Source organism: Callorhinus ursinus, unplaced genomic scaffold (assembly GCF_003265705.2).
Source record: "Callorhinus ursinus isolate GAN/ISIS: 27379988/994484 unplaced genomic scaffold, GSC_fseal_2.0 scaffold48, whole genome shotgun sequence".
Classification (NCBI taxonomy): domain Eukaryota; kingdom Metazoa; phylum Chordata; class Mammalia; order Carnivora; family Otariidae; genus Callorhinus; species Callorhinus ursinus.
In genome coordinates, this window is record NW_027397110.1 from 10,599,114 (window position 1) to 10,618,302 (window position 19,189).

The 19,189-nt window shown below is 58.6% G+C and overlaps 1 protein-coding gene across 3 annotated transcripts in view; it reads left to right on the forward strand.

Moving 5' to 3' along the window:
* Positions 1 to 2,405: 2,405 nt before the first annotated feature.
* The window catches only part of TMPRSS6 (transmembrane serine protease 6), a 37,489-nt gene continuing 20,705 nt past the window's right edge, over positions 2,406 to 19,189 (forward strand). For 2 of the 3 annotated variants that reach the window (XM_073882800.1, XM_073882799.1), the window contains exons 1-6: positions 7,789 to 7,985; positions 12,532 to 12,665; positions 13,874 to 13,941; positions 14,504 to 14,688; positions 14,956 to 14,997; positions 18,851 to 19,055. In XM_073882800.1, the coding sequence (XP_073738901.1) occupies positions 7,790 to 7,985; positions 12,532 to 12,665; positions 13,874 to 13,941; positions 14,504 to 14,688; positions 14,956 to 14,997; positions 18,851 to 19,055 (830 nt within the window). In that variant the 5' untranslated portion in view covers position 7,789. Of the gene's footprint in view, positions 2,562 to 7,788; positions 7,986 to 12,531; positions 12,666 to 13,873; positions 13,942 to 14,503; positions 14,689 to 14,955; positions 14,998 to 18,850; positions 19,056 to 19,189 lie in introns of those variants that run through there. The other variant, XM_025881688.2, reaches the window with a different exon arrangement.

The following is a 19,189-nucleotide window of genomic DNA, read 5'->3' on the forward strand; positions in this document are numbered from 1 at the left end:
ACTCACCCCTGGGATTAAAAGAGAGGCCTCCGAGGTACAGGGCACAACTCCTGCAATTTATATTCCCTTCCATCTTTTCCTGCCTCCAACAACCGAGCTTTATCATTCCCCGTCCGCATCTGACAAGATGGCAGCTTGGGGAGGCGACGTGCCTTGCTGGGTCACTAACAGGGGGAGGCAGGGGACTCCAGCCAAGGCCTCTAACTCTCCAGCCTCTGGCTGGATCCTGGTCACCTCAGTGTGGTGGGCCCACTGAGGCCTGTCCTTCCCGGTTCTGCTGGCTCAAGCCTGCTGTGCGCCCTGGCCTCCAAGCCTCACTGACCAGGCCTCCAGGGAGCTTCTCTGTCCCTAGAGCCCAAGGGGGCCCAGGGTTAAGGTGACATGCAGACTGCCTAGGGCACTGAAGCTTTCGTGCTGTCTCTGTGTGCACGCGTCCCTCTGCCACGGGGAAAAGGGCGTCCAGGGCACGTGGTTGTCCACTGACAGAGGGAAGCCCTGACCGGGTGGGAGGCTGTCCCCCCCGGCCCACGGCTCCCTGAGCTCTTGGGGAGTTGGCGCCATTGCCCCTTGCACCCTTGCTTTCAAACACCCCCCTCAGCACTTTGCTGCCCCCCCCTCCCGTGTTAGCCCCTCCCCCCAAGGCTGTGGCCGATCAATGGCCCGGTGGCCGCCAAGTACAGAGGACCTTGATTGCGCAAGATCTTCTGCTTTACAGACTGTCCAGCTACTAGCCTGCCCAGTCCAGGGCCTGGGCCACTTCGCCTCCTGAGGGACAGGATGCGGTACGGAGACAGGGCTCGGGTCTCTTCGCCCCCTGCCCCTGACCAAATCCCGTCCGCCTTGGAAAGCTTGCAGGGGGGTGGCGGGGCCCGGGAGGAGGGGAGGATGGAGGGAGGAGGGAATATTGCCCGGGGCGGGGGGCGGCGGGGGCAAGGCTGGGGGCCTCAGTCCCAGGGTCCCCTCAGGGCAGGCCTGAGGAACAGGAGAAGTGAAGGAAGCTGTCCCCCGCCCAGGTTCCCGGGCCAGCCCCTCTGCAGCTAGCACGCGGTACAGAAATTGTGCCCAGACCCCCGCGCTCGGACACCCACTCCTGACGGACACACCCCAGGAGAGGATCTCTCTCTCTCTCTCTCTCTCTCTCTCACACACACACACACACACACACACACACACACACACACACAGGCACATGACGCATGCACGCACGCCTGCGGCAGGCCCGTAAGAGCACTTGAAGGAGCACCCCTCACCCTTGCAGCTGTCCTCACCCCTGCCTGCTCCTCGGAGCACATGGCTACGTGGCCCAGACATGCTGGACACCCCCACTCCACACTCACACACTCCACACTCACACACCTCACTTTCCACACTCACACACCTCCCCCTCCACACACACATCCCTCACTCCACACTCACACCTCACACCCCTTTACGCTCCACATGCACATCTCACGCTCCACACACATCATCCTACTTCACACTCACACACACCCTGGGACCCACATAACACAGCACACAGGGTTCCAGGTGGGCAACCCCCTCGTGGGGTACACACCAGGAAACCCCGGCTTACAGCACATGCTTCAGAGCCACTGGGGTCAGCCCCTCCATGTCCACTGCTGCTCCGCTCACTAGCGCTGGAATGTGAGCCACACTTGTGAGCTCAGTGGTCTGGTAGCCACGCTACAAAATATAAAGAGAAGCAGGTGTTTTGACTTTTAGTGATGTTTTTATTGAACCCAATATAGCCCCCATGCTATCATTTCGACATGTCACCATCATGAAAAATTCTTGTTGAGCCAGCTTACATTCTTTGTTTGCACGAAGTCTTTGAGACCTGGTGCATATCTTACCCACAAAGCATATCTCGGGTCAGACTGGCGGCATCCCAGGGACCCAAAAGCCACATGTGGCCAGTGGCCATCAAAATGGGGAGCACAGCTCTAGAGAATCATATAGTAATTCAAATAACTTCCATCGGATCAGAAAATAGCATCAAACCCCACCCCCATCGCACTTTCTCCTTTTCTGTCCCTGGACCACGTGGGCCTCCTGTTCTCTCTCTGGCCACTGGCCCCTCTGGTCTCACCAGTCTCGGTAAGGAGACCCTCATGAACCCCTGCCCCACGGCACAGGCCCCTCTGCACAGCCCCCCACCTCGGTCCTCAGCCACCCCCACCTCATGCTCTAGGGGACCAGGGGCTGTAACCAGGCAGGAACGTCACCAGGCAACAGGCCTCAGGGGAGAGCTCCGATCTCCTGCACCTGCCCGCCAGCCTCTGGGGTGCCCACGGGGCGGGGTGGGGTGGGGCGGGCACTGCCTGGCTCCTGCCTCAGCCTGTTTACCTGTGCTCAGTCACAGTGCCGACCTGAACCCGGCAGAAGGCCCATGGAGCCTGGGGCCACAGGCCACAGGGGACAAGGGCCAGACACCCTGGCCATGGCTCTGGGCCATTGATCCAGCCCAGGCTGGCTGGGTGGGGGTAGGGAGACCTTGGCCTGGACAAACAGAGGCTCTGGGGCCTGCGTGCCGACCCGGCACCCACCTGCCACTCCCAAAGGTAAGCGGAGGCCTCCAGAACAGGGGACCTGGATCCAAGAATGACCCGGTGACTGTGTCCATTTGGAGAGCCAGGCCTGGCTCCCTGGGGCTGGAGCCATCTGCCCAGGTCTGCAGGGCCTCATGGGCCAGAGAGTGACTGGGTAAGCAGAAGCGGAGGGGTCCACAGAGCCGGGCTTGAGGCAGGACAGGGTGTCGTGAGGCCAGGTGTGTGGAGAGGCATGGGGGCGGTGGAAGGGCTACGGGCTTTGGGTGCTGGGACGCCTGGGTCCAGGTGGGGCTGGTGGACTCTGGAGCAGGGACTGGGCGGAGGAGAGGCGCAATTTGCCAGGCTGAGCACCGCACCCTCACTATGCAAGATTGGACGTGCCCCACTCCGTACCCTCACACGTCCCTGGGCTTCCTGGTGTGGGAGCCAGGCCCAGAGCCTGACGCTGGGCTGAACAGGGGATCCTGAGCTCCCAGGCTCAGAGTTGAATGCCCCTGGCTCTGCATGCATGCGTGAGTACGTGTGCGTGTGTGTGTGTGTGAGTGAGTGTGCACACACTCGCGCACATGCACACACGTGGAAAGTGTGAGCAATGCATCCATGAGTTTGTGGGTCACACAGATGTATGGGTACCTCAATGTGTCTCCATCTGTGCACACCTATGTATGCGTTTGTAACGTATTGTGTTTGCGGAAGGGATTTCCATGCACACAGCCCCACACTTGGGCACACGCAAAGCAGCTTGTTGCAGGGATCTACTCCAGGCCCAGGGAGTCTCACTGGAAGCTGCCTCCCATGGCCCCAGATCAGATTTCTGGTTCTGTTCCTCCCCGCTCTGCCCTGCCTCAGATGAATGACCCCAGCAAGTCATTTTATTTCTCAGCACCTCATTTCCCCCAGCTATTAAATAGAGATAAGGAAGCAAACATCCCCGGCTTCTGGAGGCTGAAGGAGAATGTGGTTGGCGACATTGCCCAGCAAAGGGCTGGCAGGCAGGGGGAGGTCCAGGCCCGCCCCCATGAGCTCAGCTTCCAGTGGGCAGCCTGAGGACACTCCAGTGGTCAGAGAGCAGGAAGAGCAGGAGCCAGGGAGGGGGCCAGGTGCTCGGGTCAGAGAAGAAGCTTCAGCAGCACCCACCATGTCACTTGAGGCACGTCCAGTGTCTCCTTCCAGGGTCTTACCATCAGGGGGGCAGAGAATGCCCCCAAGGTGAAGCACGTGGTGATGGGGGAGGCCCAGGACACTTCAGGGGCAGCCCAGGACGCCTCAGGAGCGGCAGCGGCTGGGCACTCTGGGAGAACTGCCAGGAAGAGGTGGGAGCTGGGCTGAGGTGTGCAGGGGTCAGCTGGGAGCTGACCAAGTCAGAGGAGGGCAGCCCAGGCAGAAGGAAGAGCGCGTGGGAAAGCCAGGTGACGCATAAGAAGTTTCAGGGTGCAAGAAACATCCACGCGATGCTCTTCCTGCAGAGTGAGCTAAGAGCCCTTGATCTGTAGCAGGTTTCCCCCACCTTCGTTATTGATAGAACGGATAGCCGACCCGTCCAGTGTCACTGGGGTGCCAAAAGGGGGAAAGAGGGAGTGGGGAAAAGGAAGGCAGGGAAAGTTGGCCAGGCCACGCACGCCCACAGCACCCTCCAGCTGTGGGGAAGGAGCTGGGATCCCAGCAATTCAGCGGCTCGACAGCAATGATGGAGGCCGAGGTCTGCACAGGAGCAGGCCCGCCGTGGCGGGCAGCACACAGCCGGAGAGGAGACAGACAGAGGACACGGAAGCCTGCCATGCAATTGAGGTCGCGAGAAGCGCTACGAAGAAATTGGAGCAAAGACGTGAAGGAGGGAAAGGAGCAGGCCATGGGGCACACTGAAGGAAAAGCGTTTCTGGCCGAGGGAAGAGCAAGCACAAAGGCCCGGAGGTGGCACGTACTTGATCTGTGGAAGGTCTGGCAAGGAGCTGGGAGTGGCTGCGGCGGCGGCGGAGGGTGGGAGAGGACAGAGAGACCAGGGCCATGTCACCTAGGCCCTTGAGGGCTGGGATCTGGGCTTTGGGCGCTGTTCTGGGTGGATGAGAGCCGTGTGGGGCCCATGAGCAGGGCACACGGTGAAAAGTCCACTCGGGTGATCGTGTGGGGAGTCTCTAGGGAGGGTGACCAGACAGCTGGCTATATAGCAGCAGTCAAGGTGACAGATGATAGCGACCCGGATGATGGTGGGAGCCATAGAGGTGCCAGGAAGGGGTTGGGTTCTGGGGGCAGTTGGAAGGTAGAGCCACAGACCTTTCTGATGGGCTGGACCCTCGAAACAACGGGGGTTGGGGAGGGAGAGGTCAGCTGGGAGCTGGCCAAGTCAGGGGAGGGCAGTATAATAGTAAAAGACAAGAGCAGGGGGTCACCTTCACAGCTGTCAATTGTCACAACTGTCCATCTCCTGCTGGGCTATCAGCCCCGAGGATGGGAGTGAGGTCTCCTATCCCCCAGCGTGCCCCCCCGCATGCCCAGAGCAGAGCCTGCACCAAGCAGGTGCCTGACAAAAATGGAATGTTTCAGTAACCAAAACCAGGTCTCCATACTCAGACGAGGCATGCAAGCCCCAGCTCCTAGCCTCCCAAGTCCTGCCTCCTGGAGGTGGCGACGTGTAGGAGAGAGCACTGCACCAGGAGTCTGGAGACCCAGGGACCCGAGCCCTTCATTCTTTCCTTTATGTAGCAGGGCCTGCCTGTCCTGGGTTCTATGGGAAAGCAGGGGTGAATAAGACACAGACCTGTCTTTCCTATGGAGGAGAGAAACAGCCAAAAGCCAGGCATACTAAGGGCGCTCAGTCGGTTGAGCATCCGACTCTTGGTTTCGGTGATCTCAGGGTCATGAGATTGAGCCCCATTGTCGGGCTCCACACTTGGCAGGGCGTCTGCTTGAGATTCTCTTTCTCTGCACCCAACCCCCACGTGTGCTCTCTTTCTTCAATAAATAAATAAATAAGCAAACAAATAAATCTTTAAAGAGCACACACACACACACGCAAGCCAGGCATACTGTTGATCTGACCAAGGGCTGCCCAGGAGAGGAGGCAGCTTACTACCCAGGGCCTGGGGACCCATCCCCGGGCTGGTGGCCTTGCACGGGGCCTTTGGGGAAGCCCTGCAGTCCTCAGGCAGAGGGTGTGGCTGCACAAAGATGCGGTTTTGTAGGCCTGCAGGGTGATGTGCATGATGGCACTTAGCCGTCAGGGGACTCTGAGCAGGTGGGTGGCTGGCGGTGGGCAGGGAGTGAGGGCTTGTTGGAGGAGGAGATGAGAGACAGGGAGCCCAGGGAGGAGTCTGCCCCAGGAGTCCAGGTGGGAGGTGATGGGGAGCCCAAGTGAACTGCTCCCCTACCCCACCTTGGGCTGTATTTAATCCTGGGTTTTTACACAGTGGCTTTTCTAAAAATGGGCTCCTTCACGATGCTCACAGGCCTCCCAGATGGGTGTGAGGGGCGCTTAGGACGGAGATGAATCCATGGAGTGAAGGCCTGGTCTGGGGGGGTGAGGAGAAGAAGGGAAGGGAGGCCTACTGAACATCCTACCCTGGACCGCTCCCCCTTGGCGCCTCCTCTGGTAGACCTCTGACCTCCGCTGAGCCTCGTTTTCCCCGCCAGTACCCTGACGAAGCGGGGGTCAGGGCGATACTCTGGAGACACACCGCTTGGCTTTGCAACCTGGCTCTGCTGCTAACCAACTGGGAGAACTTGGCCGAGCTGCTCAGCCTCTCTGTGCCTCAACTTCCTCATCTGTAGAATGGGGATAATAAAGGAACCTACTTCCACAAAGTCCCTGTAGGTGTACATGAGTCAGTGTGTAGAAAACAGTTGAAACACATGTCCACTCTTGTCACCTCTGGGCACCCAAGTCCCCAGGGCTCTGTGAGTCATCCTGAAATAGCTCCTTGGTGATCCAGACTCAAGAGCAAACCAGGGGTGTGGCCAACTCTGGCAGAAGGGTGGACTTGGGCTGAGAGAGGGCAAGGAGCCGGCCTGTCACCTGGGTGCTCCCTGATCTAGCCCTACTCAGCTTATCAGCATGGCCCGTTTCTCACCAGGGATGCTGTGGACAGTTTGGGCAGCAGGCGGGGCTGTCCCCACCATTGCAGGATATGTGACCCCATGAGAGCCGGCAGGGCCTAGCCCATGTGTACTGATGTCCTCTGGTTAGGGGTGGAGGGGGTCTCAGCACAGCTGAGAATTGCAAGCAGTCCCTCCTCCCTTGCACTGGATGGGGACACTGAGGGTCACTGTGGCTCAGTGCCAGAGACTCTTAACTGAGAACAATGCTAGGAGGAGTGACAGGGAGCAGGGAAGCAGGGAGGAGAGCCAGGAGGCCCCTTGAATCCAGGTGGGAGGACTTTGAGCTTCACTGAGGAGCCCCTTGTTCAGAAAACCCACTGTGTCAAAACCCAAGACACAGCCCAAAGGAAACCCCACCCACCCCGACACACATACACATCTGGGGATGTATGTTAAAGCCACTGTATGCATGTATGGATGCAGTAAGAGGAAACTTCTCGGTGGTCTAGAATCCTTGCTCTGCCAGTGGGTGGGTGGCTGGTGGGCCTTCTCTGTACGGCGGGGAAAACCTGCCTGAGAAGCTGAGTAACATTCAGAAGTTTCCTTGTGCACGCGGGGTGGCGGATGGGGTCTGAAGATGCAGATGCAGACTCAGGGCACTGAGAGGGGCATCACTCAGTTATTAATAAATCCTGATTGTTCATTAACAGCTCATTTAGCAGGAAGCAGCCCAGGGTGGTGGGAGGAGCAGGGAGTCAGACCCCTGGGCTTGACCCCCTGCTTTCCCGCTGTGTGTCCCTGGGCCAGTGGCTTAGCCTCTTAGTCCTCCAGAGACACGAGTAGCTGGTTTACAGACAATTGTACTCCAGGTACTCCAGTTGTGGCTATCATCTCCGTGGGGCTCGGGCCCGGAAACCTCCACCTGGCCTCTGACCATGGGGGGGCTGGTGCGGCTGCAGAGGTGGGGGTTCTGGAGCCGGATAGGGTCCGGCTCTGCGGCTTGACCTCTGGAGCCAGCTGCTCTGAGGTTTGCTTTCCTACTCTACGAGCTGCCTCGGAGCCCACTCTTAATCACCGCTTCCTGGAGTTAGGCTCTTCCTGTCCGAGACGAAGGGAAGCTGTCTTACTTCTGTGTACCTCTGATCTTTGGCAAAAGCTCCCTTGCAGATGTCAGGCCATTTCCAACCCCGGTCTGTTTCTCCACCAGGATGCCTGTGGCCGAGGCCCCCCAGGCAGCTGGGGGACAGGGCGATGGAGGTGATGGTGAGGAGGCAGAGCCGGAGGGGATATTCAAGGCCCCTGAGGACTCCAAGAGAAAAGTCCGGGACTACCTCCGCCTGACGCCACTGTGGCTGGTCCTCGTTGTGCTGGCCTTGGTGGGGGTCCTGCTCTGGTATTTCGTAGGTAAGCAGTGGGCCCTTCTGGGCGAGGCACCTGGCGAGGACTTGGGATGGCTGTGGGGGTATAGCAAGACAGGCCAGAAGTCCAGGCTCAGCAATGCCTAGCAGCACGCTGCGTGAACTTGGGCAAGGCACCTCTCCTCTGAGTCCTCTTTCTGTCCCGTGAGATGGGAGAGCTACCGCACCTATGTTCCAGGTCCTGGGGCTCAGGCGAAGTGCAAGGTCCTTGCTGGCGCCAAGTGCCCCCAGCTCCCACCAGCTGGGGAAGGAATGCTCTCACAGCACCCAGCTCTTGTGAACCAACAAGCAGGAGGATTGTAAACATTGTCTCCCCTTGCCAGCAGCCCTCCTGGGTTGTCCCTTGGGCTCAGAGCCAGTTGGCTCTGTGGGAGGAGGCCCAGTGGTGCCGATGGTGCCTGGCACCAGTTAGCACCTCTGCTCACTTGAGCCCAACCTGAGAACTTTTCTAAGGTGGGGACCACAGCTCTGTCACCTCTGGGTCTCCAGGGCCCCAGCATGAGTGGGGAAAAAAGGGAGGGAGAGACAGGACTCAAGTACCCAGGGGGGTGTCCTTGTGCAGAGCTGGCTTTCATATCCCAGCTTGGGCACACTTATAATCCAACTCACAATGAAACGGTGGCCAGAGCAGGCAGGTCGTGGCCCCTCCCTTGTCCTGAAGTCTGGCCTCCCCCTCTGGTATCACAGCCCTCAACTAGTCCCCTGGAGTCTCAGGAGCACCTGGCCCATGTTCTGGGTCCATTTGTCTCTCCTTCCATTCTTTCACTGATGCATGCATGGACTCATTCATTCATTCAATAAACACTCTTGAGCACCTGCTATGTCCTCCTCTGAAACCGATGGAGAGTGTACCTCATTCCTTCAGCTCTTGGCAATAGGAAGGAACGGATAAACCTCTGGTGCCGATGGAAACACTCCCCTACATTGTGGAAGACTCATTCCCTCATGCATTTATTCATGCATTCAGTACCAGGCACCCTCTGTGTGCCAGGCTCTGGGCCAGGCTCTGGAGAGAGGCCCTGCCCTCACCAGAAAGCCTGGCATGGGCTAGGACAGAGGAAGCCGCGGGCCTGGGGAGCCAGAGTGGAGACAATGCACCTTGCCCAGGGGATCAGAGCCTTTCCATAAATATTTGTACTGGCTAAATCTCGTGGTGGCATTTTAGGCCCCCTGAAAGGAATGGGGACCCACTATGGAGCATCCTCAGGTTGATCCTAGGCCCAGCTCCGGAGGGCGTCGGTGTAGGGGGTGTCTGGAATCAGCCCCTGGGCCGATGCTGTTAGGAAGCCCAGGCCTGCCTTGACTCAGAGGGGACCGCGGATCTGCTTGGAGCCTCAGAGCCAAGAGCAATGTGGGTACAAGGGGTGGAAGCTGTGCACATTTCACCACTGGCACGAAGCCAGCACCCCAAATAGCACAGGGCCACCATGGCCTCCTTAGGCAGCCAGATAATTAGTCTTCAGGGTAAACCACAGTGTCAGGCTGGAGGGCCAGGAACTGGACTGCCAATTGTCTTTCTTTGCGGAGTCTTATTTCTCCTGATTAAGCTCCAGGAGTGAATCACCCCTCAGGGAGTGGGTGCTCCATGGGGCTGAGGACCCGGGGGGTGAGCGCTGCAAAGCCTCGGCTGGGGGAAGCCAACTCCTGAACCCCCAAAGGGATTTAGGGTAAAGGCGGCCCTTTAGGAGCTGTTTGAAGGATTCCTCCTGCCCAGGCTCAGGCTGTGCTCTGGGTACTGGGCACTGGGCAAAGAGATGCATCTGGAAGCGGGGAGAGACAAGGGGCCCAGTCTATGGGTGCAGGAGAAGCCCCAGGTGAGGAGTCAATGACTGGCAGTCTGACCCACAAAAGGGCCCAGGAGAGGAGAGGTGGGGGTGGCGGCTGGCTTCCCCCCACCACGCGGGTAGGCCTGGGGCCCCGGGGTACATTCTACTTGTGGTGGGAGCCCTTAATACTGCCTGACTGCATTTTCCTCATACTTTCCCCCTCCTGCTCTCCCGGCTGACAGTTCATTCCCAAACCTCCCCCCTACACACACACACACACACACACACACACACACACACACACACACACACTTTGCCTCCTGCTTCAGTGGACAAATGGAACCTCTCAGAAGAGAAGCCCCATGGGTGTTGACCACACGCCTTTCCAGATGCACCCATGGGATCTGCCCTCCCGCCCCATCCCCACGGGTGAACCGTCCCTGCCCTTCCAAAGGCAGCTGTCTTCCAGCACAGGGGCCGGGCTCCAGCAGTGGCCCATCCCTGTACAAGCACACTCCTTGCTCCCGCACCAAATCCCGCTGGTGCCCCCCACTTCTCTGCTCCCCTTTGCAGCAAACTCCTTGAAAGAGTTGTCTCCAATTCTGCACCCCTAGTCCCTCATGCACCTTTCCCATCTGGCTCCCCTGCACCCCCCTCTCCAAGGACACTTACCAAGGTTGCCAATCGTCAGCTTGCTAGATCCGATGGCCAGTCTCCAGTCCTCATTGCCTCCCACCCATCAGCAACACTTGACCAGGCACCGCACTCCCTCCTCCTCGAAACCCTTTCCTCCCTTGGCTTCCAGGGGGCCCCGCATTTCTCTTCCCCTGGCTCATACCTGCTGCCTCTCTTCCCTGTCTTTCGCTGGTGGAGGGGCTCTCCTTCTCCCTGCTCCGCCCACTTCTTTCAGGGTCTCATCCAGTGCCCCTGGCTTTAAATGTCCTTTATACCCTGATGACTCCCAAATGTGCCTGTCCAGCCTGGGTCCCTCCCTGAGCTCCACTGTTACTGGGGCTTGCCCTCCACCAGGAAGTCTACGAGCACCTCGGACCCCACTGGTCCAGCATGCAGCTCTGCCTCCTTTCCTCCAGACCCACCCCCCGCCCCCGTCCCAGGCAGTGGCCATTCCATCCTTCCAGGTTCTCCCCCTTACTCCTCTCTTTTACACCCCAGCCCCAGTTTGCCAGCAAACCGGGTCATCTCTAACTGCAAACTATACCCTGCCTCCGCTCGCTCACTTTTCACCACATGTGGAGGCACAGCCTGGTCCAGGCGCCGGTGCCCCTCACCTGGCCACCGGATGGGTCCCTGGATGACTGCAGGAGCCTCCCGTGGGTCTCCCGGCTTCTGCCCTTGCTTCCTTAGAGCCTGTTCTCCACACAATAGCAGAGGGATCATGTTAGAAAGCAGATCAGAGCGCCTAACCTCTCTGCTTAAACCTCCCACGGCTCCCACCTCACCCACAGTAAAACCAAAGTCCCCCGTGGTCGGCTAGACTCTGTGTGGTTGTCCTCTCCCCCTCTCATTGCTTCCTGCTCTCCTCTCCTTCACTCTTTGCTGTTTCTGAAATCCACCAGATGAGCTCCTGCCTCAGGGCCTTTGCACTTGCTGGTCCCCCCGCCTGGACCGCTCTTTCCACAAATTAAATCATCACCTTCTTCCCTGGCCTGTATGGGACAGCCCACCCTCCTCCCTGACTCCCACAGCACTTACACCTCCAATGTGTTGTATACCATGCTTGTTGTTTATTGTCTGACTTTTTCGCTAAACTACAAGTTCTTAAGGGCAAGGTTTTTTTTTCTTTATTGTTTTATTCATTGTTATACTGATGTATTCCTGAGTGCTTTAGACCAGTTCCTAACGTAGTAGGTTCTCAAGTCACATTTGTTGAATGAGTGCATATGTGAGTGAATAGGGGTATACGCCCAGGGCTATGAATCTAGTCTCTTCACATCAGTCAAAATAGGTCTTTACAAAGTGGAAGTCGGGTGACATCACCCCTGATCTTAAGCCTCTTGTGGTTTCCTTTTTGCATCAGGTAAAGACCCAAATCCTGCCCCGCTGAGGTCCCAGCCTCTCGTCGCCCCTCCCCTTATCTGACTGCTCTAGCCAAAGAGGTTTCAGCCCAGTCCTCACCTCATTATCCTTCTGCCGCAGGGCCTTTGCATATGCTATTCCCTCTGCCCTGAAGGTCCTTCTCTCTCTCCCTTCTTCCCAGTGGATGCTCCAATCCTCCCTACTCAGCGGGATGGTCACCCTGACCCAGGCCCCATTTCTTGGTCATGTTCCCTCAGGTGTACCTTGGGCTCCCCTTGAAGGCACTCCTCCCAGATGGGCCTGTGGGCTATCATGCTTACCTTACCCACCACGGGCAGCTCTGCCGCTGACTTGGGTTACTAGTGTACCCCACATGGTAGGTGCGGTCGGGACAACCTGGGGAAAGGAAGGACGCATAGAGGTGCTAACCCACACACTTGACCTTCTAGGCCATGTGGGTTTCCTGGCTTTCGCGTCATCTGTATCCTGGACTGGTGATTGCGTCAGCTTCTGACTGGGAGCCCTCAGGACATGATCCATCTATGGGCCTCTTTCCTCCCTGTCACTAAAATACACTGGGTGACAGAGACGATGATGGTGGTGGTCCCTCGGAGGCCCAAGATGCTGGAGGCTGAGTTGTAGGTCTGGGTGGCAGGAGAAGGAGCGGGGGGAGACCGGGGCCTCCCCCGGCGGCCCCCTTGGTTGACCTTGTCGGTTGCGTCCGCGCAGGGTACAAGGCGGAGGTGACGGTCAGCCAGGTGTACTCTGGCAGCCTCCGCGTGCTCAATCGTCACTTCTCCCAGGACCTCGCCCGCCGGGAGTCCAGTGCCTTCCGCAGCGAAACTGTCAAAGCCCAAAAGATGGTAGGGAAGGACTGCAGGGGTGGGAGGGGTGGGGAGGGCCCTGATCAGGCCAGTCCCTTCACAGCAGCCCCTGGCAGTAGAGTCCCATTCCAGGCACAATGGAAGGGGACGTGGCATAGGGTGCTGGGAAAGGTAGGGGGCTCTGGGGTCAAAAGCACTGGGATTAAATCGTGATTGTGCCACTTGCTAGCAGCCTAAGTGGGGGGAAGACGGGGCAGTGCAGGGACGCTGGCAGGAACCCCCCCCCCCCGTGCCCTCCTGCCCAGGGCAATGATTTCCGGGGAGGGGGGGGATGATCTCTGGCGGCCAGCACCTTCCACCCTCTGGCTGTGGGACTGCACCCTGCCCAGCAGTACAGGATGGAAGTGCCGACGAGTCGTTCTTCCTAGGAACAACCCTTGGGTGGATAAATACCCCAGCTCCCTTGGCCTTGGTGAGGGGACAGTTCTGAGGATGCCCCCACCGTCTCCCGGAGTTGGTTCCATGTCGGACTCTGCCTCAGCTGCCCACAGCTCTGTCCCACTCCTTCACAGCCGTGATGGCTGTCCCCCTTCCTAGCTGTCTTCCTCACCCCCCACTGGGGTTCTCCAGAATCACCTCCAAGTAAACCCCTCTCCCCATGTCCTTTCCTCGGGACTAGCTTCCGGGGGACCACCCCCCCCCCCAGGCTCTCTTCCCTCCTCTGGGAAGCGGATAAGGACAGTGCCTGTCCAGAGGGTCGTAGGGTGGATGGGCTGCCGCGCACATTATTTCTGTGCTGTTCAGAGTGCTTTGCAAGCCAACAGCCCTGCCGCCCCGTCCGGTCAGCAGCACTGGACCTGAACACGTGCGCACACCGGCCAGCTGAGCTCCCGTGGCTGGTGGCTGGGGGTTGAGGAGCAGCAGACTCCGGAGCCAAGTGGGGCTTTCGAGAGTTGAGGGGTGACTTTTGACAAGAGGGAGAGAAGCCATGGGGGGTCTGGTGTAGGCCAGGGCTGGTGGAGGGGCAGTGCTGGGGGGCAGTGCCCAGGTATAGGGGGAGGGGAAAAGAGTGGGGGTGAGGTTCGTTTCCCTGCGTGGCCACTGCCCACCGGGTGACCAGGGGCAAACTGCTCTACCCCGCAGTTTCCTGTCAAGCAGGGCTGCCTGGAAGGGCAAAGGGCCCTCTGAGGCAGGAAGGGGGTTTCTGCAGAGGGTCAGCAGGGGGCTCTTGTTTCCCCTCCTTTTAGCTCAAGGAGCTCATCGCCAGCACCTGCCTGGGTACTTACTACAACTCCAGCTCAGTCTACTCCTTTGGGTGAGTCGCCCTGGCCCCCCACCCAGCCCTTACTAGAACCTTAGACTCAAAGAACAGGAGCGGATGCTGTAGGCTTCTGATGCAATGCCCCTGTTTTTCAAAAATGGGGAAACTGAGGCACAGAAAGGAAACTCGGCTGCCTGTGTGCGACCTCCCTTTGCTGAGCTTGGTTTCCTCATCTGTAGAATGGGCACAATGACGTGGTAGGGATCCACGCTAGACAACGGCTGTGGCGTGCTTGGGGCTGGCGCATATTCCGCGAGGCCGTGGTTGGAGCGGGAGTGGGGGGCAGCCCAGCTGTGCCATGCGTACCTGCCTCTGGTTGGTAGCACGCACCCTACCCCCTCGTGCTTCAGTCCCTCCCTGTGACACGGGGAGGTAGAGAGCACCTTGGGGGTTGTTAGGAGTTTACCATGAAGGTGGACAACTGTGCCGGGGGCGGGGGGTAGGAAGCGTGCCGTGGGTGTGAGCCACGCTTGCTGGTCTCCCGCACAGGAGAAGGCGGTTGGGCAGGGCCAGATTTCTGGTCCCTTCCTACCCCTCTCACTTCTGCCTGCCTTAGGGAGGGACCTCTCACCTGCTTCTTCTGGTTCATCCTGCAAATCCCCGAGCACCGCCGGCCGATGCTGAGCCCCGAGGTGGTGCGGGAGCTGCTGGTGGAGGAGCTGCTGTCCACGGCCAACAGCTCGGCCCCTGCCCCCTACGGGGCCGAGTATGAGGTGGACCCCGAGGGCCTGGTGATCCTGGGTCAGTACTGGGGACGGGGGTGCGGGATGGTGTGGCCAGGGTGGCACAGGCTGCCTGCCGGGGCTGGATGCTGTCAGGGTGGGCCACCCAGCGACCCCCGAGCCAGGACCGAGGCCAGGCCGCGGGGGGGCGGGGACGGGGTCGGTGCCCGGGGGTCAATCTCAGACAGGCTGGCTCTGATGGTCTCTTCTATTTTTAGTTTCATCTTTCATTTTGTTTTCTTTATTTACTTTTGGTCTTTGTTTATTTGTTCGTTCCTTTCAACAGAAGCCAGCGTGAAAGACATAGTTGCCCTGAATTCCACGCTGGGTATGCTCTTTTGTTTCTCCTCTCCACTTCCTTTTGAGTTGCTGTTTGGCTTGGCTTGGTCAAGTGTCAGGGGACCACATGGCTTCCGGTGGGAGCAGGGAGCAGTGACCTGGGGTGACTCAGGGGGTGCCATGGGGGACTTGGTGATGAGTCCCGAGACAGGCTCGGGCCTGTGGGGGGAGGGGAGGAGAGAGAGAGAGAGTGTGTGTGTGTGTGTGTGTGTGTGTGTGTGTGTGGCCCGTGTGGGGTGTGAGAGTCAGTAGCAGGTTTAGGTGCACATAAATGTGACTACTTTTTTTTTTTAATTTTATTTATTTTTGAGAGAGAGAGAGAATGACACAGAGAGAGAGATACTGAGAGGGGTGAGGGTCAGAGGGAGAAGCAGACTCACTGCTAAGCAGGGAGCCCGATGTGGGACTCAATCCCGGGACTCCAGGATCATGACCTGAGCCGAAGGCAGTCGCTTAACCAACTGAGCCACCCAGGTGCCCGTGACTACTTTTTTTAATCACTGAACTCAGTTTGCTCATAAGCTAGTTTCCACCCATGGACTTGGTCACATTCAAGCATACTCCCTTCACATTCTCCTTCCCCTTCTTAGCCAGGCTCATCTGCCCTGTGCTACCCCAGTCCCATATTACCAGAGTCACCCTGCTTTCCTCCCAGAGGTTCCACGGTCTGCCTCCTGAGCCCTGGGAAGCAGAGTACCAGCAAGGCCACCGTGCTGCACAACGCCAGGAAGCACTGTCCACATCGCAGTCTGTGTGACTGGAGAATCCTGAAGTTGTGCAGTGCACCACCTGTGCCACTGTGCTCTGTGGTCCTGAGCACAAGCTCTTACATTCTCAGATTCTTCTTATACTACCCAGAGTTTCTACCCAGAGCTGAGGCCAGGCGGAGGGCATCAGCCCCCTCTCGGGTAGGGAGGCCGAACTGAAGTCCTGGTGATACCCTCATCCTCTCATATCTTCCGGCTGGTCAGATGCTTACGTCCTTGGTGGATGGAGGTGATGAGGTCAAATTACAATTTTCAAACTGCTAAAATCATGATTCTCTAGCAAAACTGTAGTGAGCCACACATCAAAGATTTATTTCACTTATTAATGAGGGAACGAGTAGAATGGTAAATCTGGTTCAAAAGAGAATGTGAGAAACTGATCCACCTACCTACCTACCTACCCACCCACCTACCTACCTACCTACCTACCCACCTACCTACCCACCTACCTACCTACCTACTGTCTATCACCTTACACTAAACTACTACTCACATCCCCTGACCCTTGGTCTGGGACAGGCCTTCCGGCTGCCCTTGCCCCTGCTGGCTGTCCATGTGTCCCCAGGTTTCTGTTAGTTGCCTCGTAATTATCTTTATTTGGCTCAGTGCACCTTTGGAGTCCCTGCCCTCCAGGAGCGTAGTATCTAATGGGGCAAGGATGACAACTCAAGGCCTTTTCCCAGGCTTCGTGAGCATTTCCCCCATGCCAGGCCCCATGCCTGCTCTGGGGACACCAGATGACCATGTCCTCACCCCTGCCCTCAGAGGAGCTCTGAGCCCATGAGAGAGACAGACAAATAAACAGAATCTCATAACACCAAGTGCCAGTGCTAGGATAGAGGTCCCAGAGGCAGCAGAGAGGGGGAATTGTTCTGCCCTGGGGATGGGGATGGACACCAGGGGCCACCATCCAAAGCAAAGGAAGGGCCCTGCCTCTAGGGGGAGGGAAAAGTTGCTCCTGCCTTGCGGGGGGGGGGGGGGGGGGGGGGGCAGGCAGCAGCCTCAGGCATGGGACATAGGTAGGAATCTGGCAGGTGGAGAAGAGGAAAGGGCACTCAGGGCAGAGGGAACAGCGTGAGCAAAGGCCAGGCAAGGAGAACTCACCGGGCACATGCATGTACTTTCTCCCAATGACCAGAGGTAACGGGGTCACCCCAAGATGTTTTGGATTATCAACAGAGACCAGCACATACCTCTCTAGTTCGCCTCAAAAAAAAAAAAAAAAAGTAATTCTTAAAATGGCAAAAGCGAGGCATCAACTTGGAGCAAGATTTAAAGACGACAAACAACCCTAAATAGCCAGGCAGCTTTCCCCCGTCTCTTCTGTTTGCAGGAGTCACGGTTCTCCCCCTGGGGAGATCACTCCCCGCTGGAGTCAGGACGGCCGGGGGTCAGGGGGAAGGTGGGGGGGGCAGCAGCACCGGGGCAAAGCCTGTTCACCTCCATTCCCTCATTGGTCCTTAGGGCACCGGGAGAAGGAGGTGGGATTAAGGACTATTGTAGGGTTCGTTTGCCAGAACCGAGTGGCTAAGCAACTGACCCAGAGTCACACAGCTGATGGGAGGTGGCACTGGGAACAGAGGGCAGGGTGTAGGAGCTCCCTGCACACCGGGCTGCCCCTCCCCCCATTCTGGGCCTGGTTCCCGCATCTCCACACCTTCACGGGCTACCGGGGGCGGGAGGTTTCAAGGAGATACGTTCGCTCCAGGGGAGAAATTGCTCGCTGCTGGTTCCCGGAGCAGGACTCACTAGATCAAACACACAGTAGGTGCCCGACAAGGATGTCGGATGAGTGAGTGCGTGCAGGAGCAGTGTAGGTGGTGGGGCTCGAGTTCTGGCACCGGGCCACAAGCGCATGGATTCCACCCCAAGACGGGAGACACCGCGGGGTGGGGGTGGGGGTGGGGCTGCCGCTGGAGATCGAGGTGAGAAGTGAGGGCGGCCAATGAGACTGGCTCTGTCTGCGCCTCCGGGGCAGGGCAGCCTAAGGGCGACAGGTCTCAGGACTTGCTCCCCAGCCCCGCCTTCCGCCTCTCCCCGCACGGACCCATAGAGCAGTCCCTAGGCTCACTGAGCACCTCCGTAGTGTGAGGTCCAGGTGCTATGCCGGGCACGCAAGCATGCATCATCCCCAGCATGTGACAACCCCGCGAGGCTGCTATCACGACCCGATCCTCCAGGGCAGCCAACCAAGGCCCAGGGAAGGTTAGGTGAGCCCAGGTCTGTCTGGCCCAGGTCTGTAAACGGGAACAATGATGGCAACTAGTTCACGGAGCCCTCCCGGCAGGCGTGCATCAGATGCTTAATGAGTGCAACCTGTTTCATTCTCCGTGTTTCCTCGTCCTTAGCTTGAGCTCACTTCCTCTACCCAGGACTGCCTCTCTGCCCCTCTCTGCGCTCCCTTCTCTCTACCTAAAATGAAACGCTCACCTTTCTCCCCTTAATGCACAGCCACCTTGCTGGTCTCCCAGCCTCCTCAGAGTTGCTCTCAGCAGCCAGAGGAGTCTTTGATCCAAGCCCCGCCACGTCCCAGCCCTGCCTAACCCTCCATGGCTCCCCATGGCCGCGGGAGAAAGCACCTCCCTCCTCTCCTGGGCGTGATCCGGGCCCAGCCTCCCTTCTCCAGCTTGCTCTCTGGCCTCAAACCCCGCCCTGGCCCCTGGCCCTTTGCTCACACTGTGACCCTGCCCCCCACCCCCCAGGTCTTCCCTGCCCTACAGCGCCCCTGCTCAGAGTCCTCACTTCCTGAGCTATTACCGCTGGGCTCTGTATCTGCCCTGGCAGTCCTTGGCGCTCCCAGGCAGTGACTGGACCTTTCTCTGGCACTCTCCTGGCATGGAGAACTCAGTGAGTGCTAAGTGAATGAATGAATGGACCACTGAGTGAATGTGTGGATGAGGAGACTGGAGATGGAAACCAGCAGGGAAAGAGAGGGATGAGACATAGGCCCTCTGGGCCGAGCCCCAACCGGCGGCTCTCCCTGCACCACCCCCACCCAGGTGAGGACCAGCTGGCCCCCCGGCCTCTCCTTCTGGCTAACAGGGGTCAGGGGGCCTGTCCCTCTCCCTCCTCCAGGCTGCTACCGCTACAGCTACGTGGGCCAGGGCCAGGTCCTCCGACTGAAGGGGCCCGACCACCTGGCCTCCAGCTGCCTGTGGCACCTGCAGGGCCCCAAGGACCTCATGCTCAAACTCCGGCTCGAGTGGACACTGGCCGAGTGCCGGGACCGGCTTGCTATGTACGACGTGGCCGGGCCCCTGGAGAGGAGGCTCATCACCTCGTGAGTCCTGGGAAGGTGGGTGGGAAGGGGGTGGCGATGCGGAGTCAAAAATCGCACCTCGCATTCGGAGCTGAGAGGCTGTGTGGCCCTGGTCCTCACTGTCTGCTGTGTGGCCCTGGTCCTCACTGTCTGCT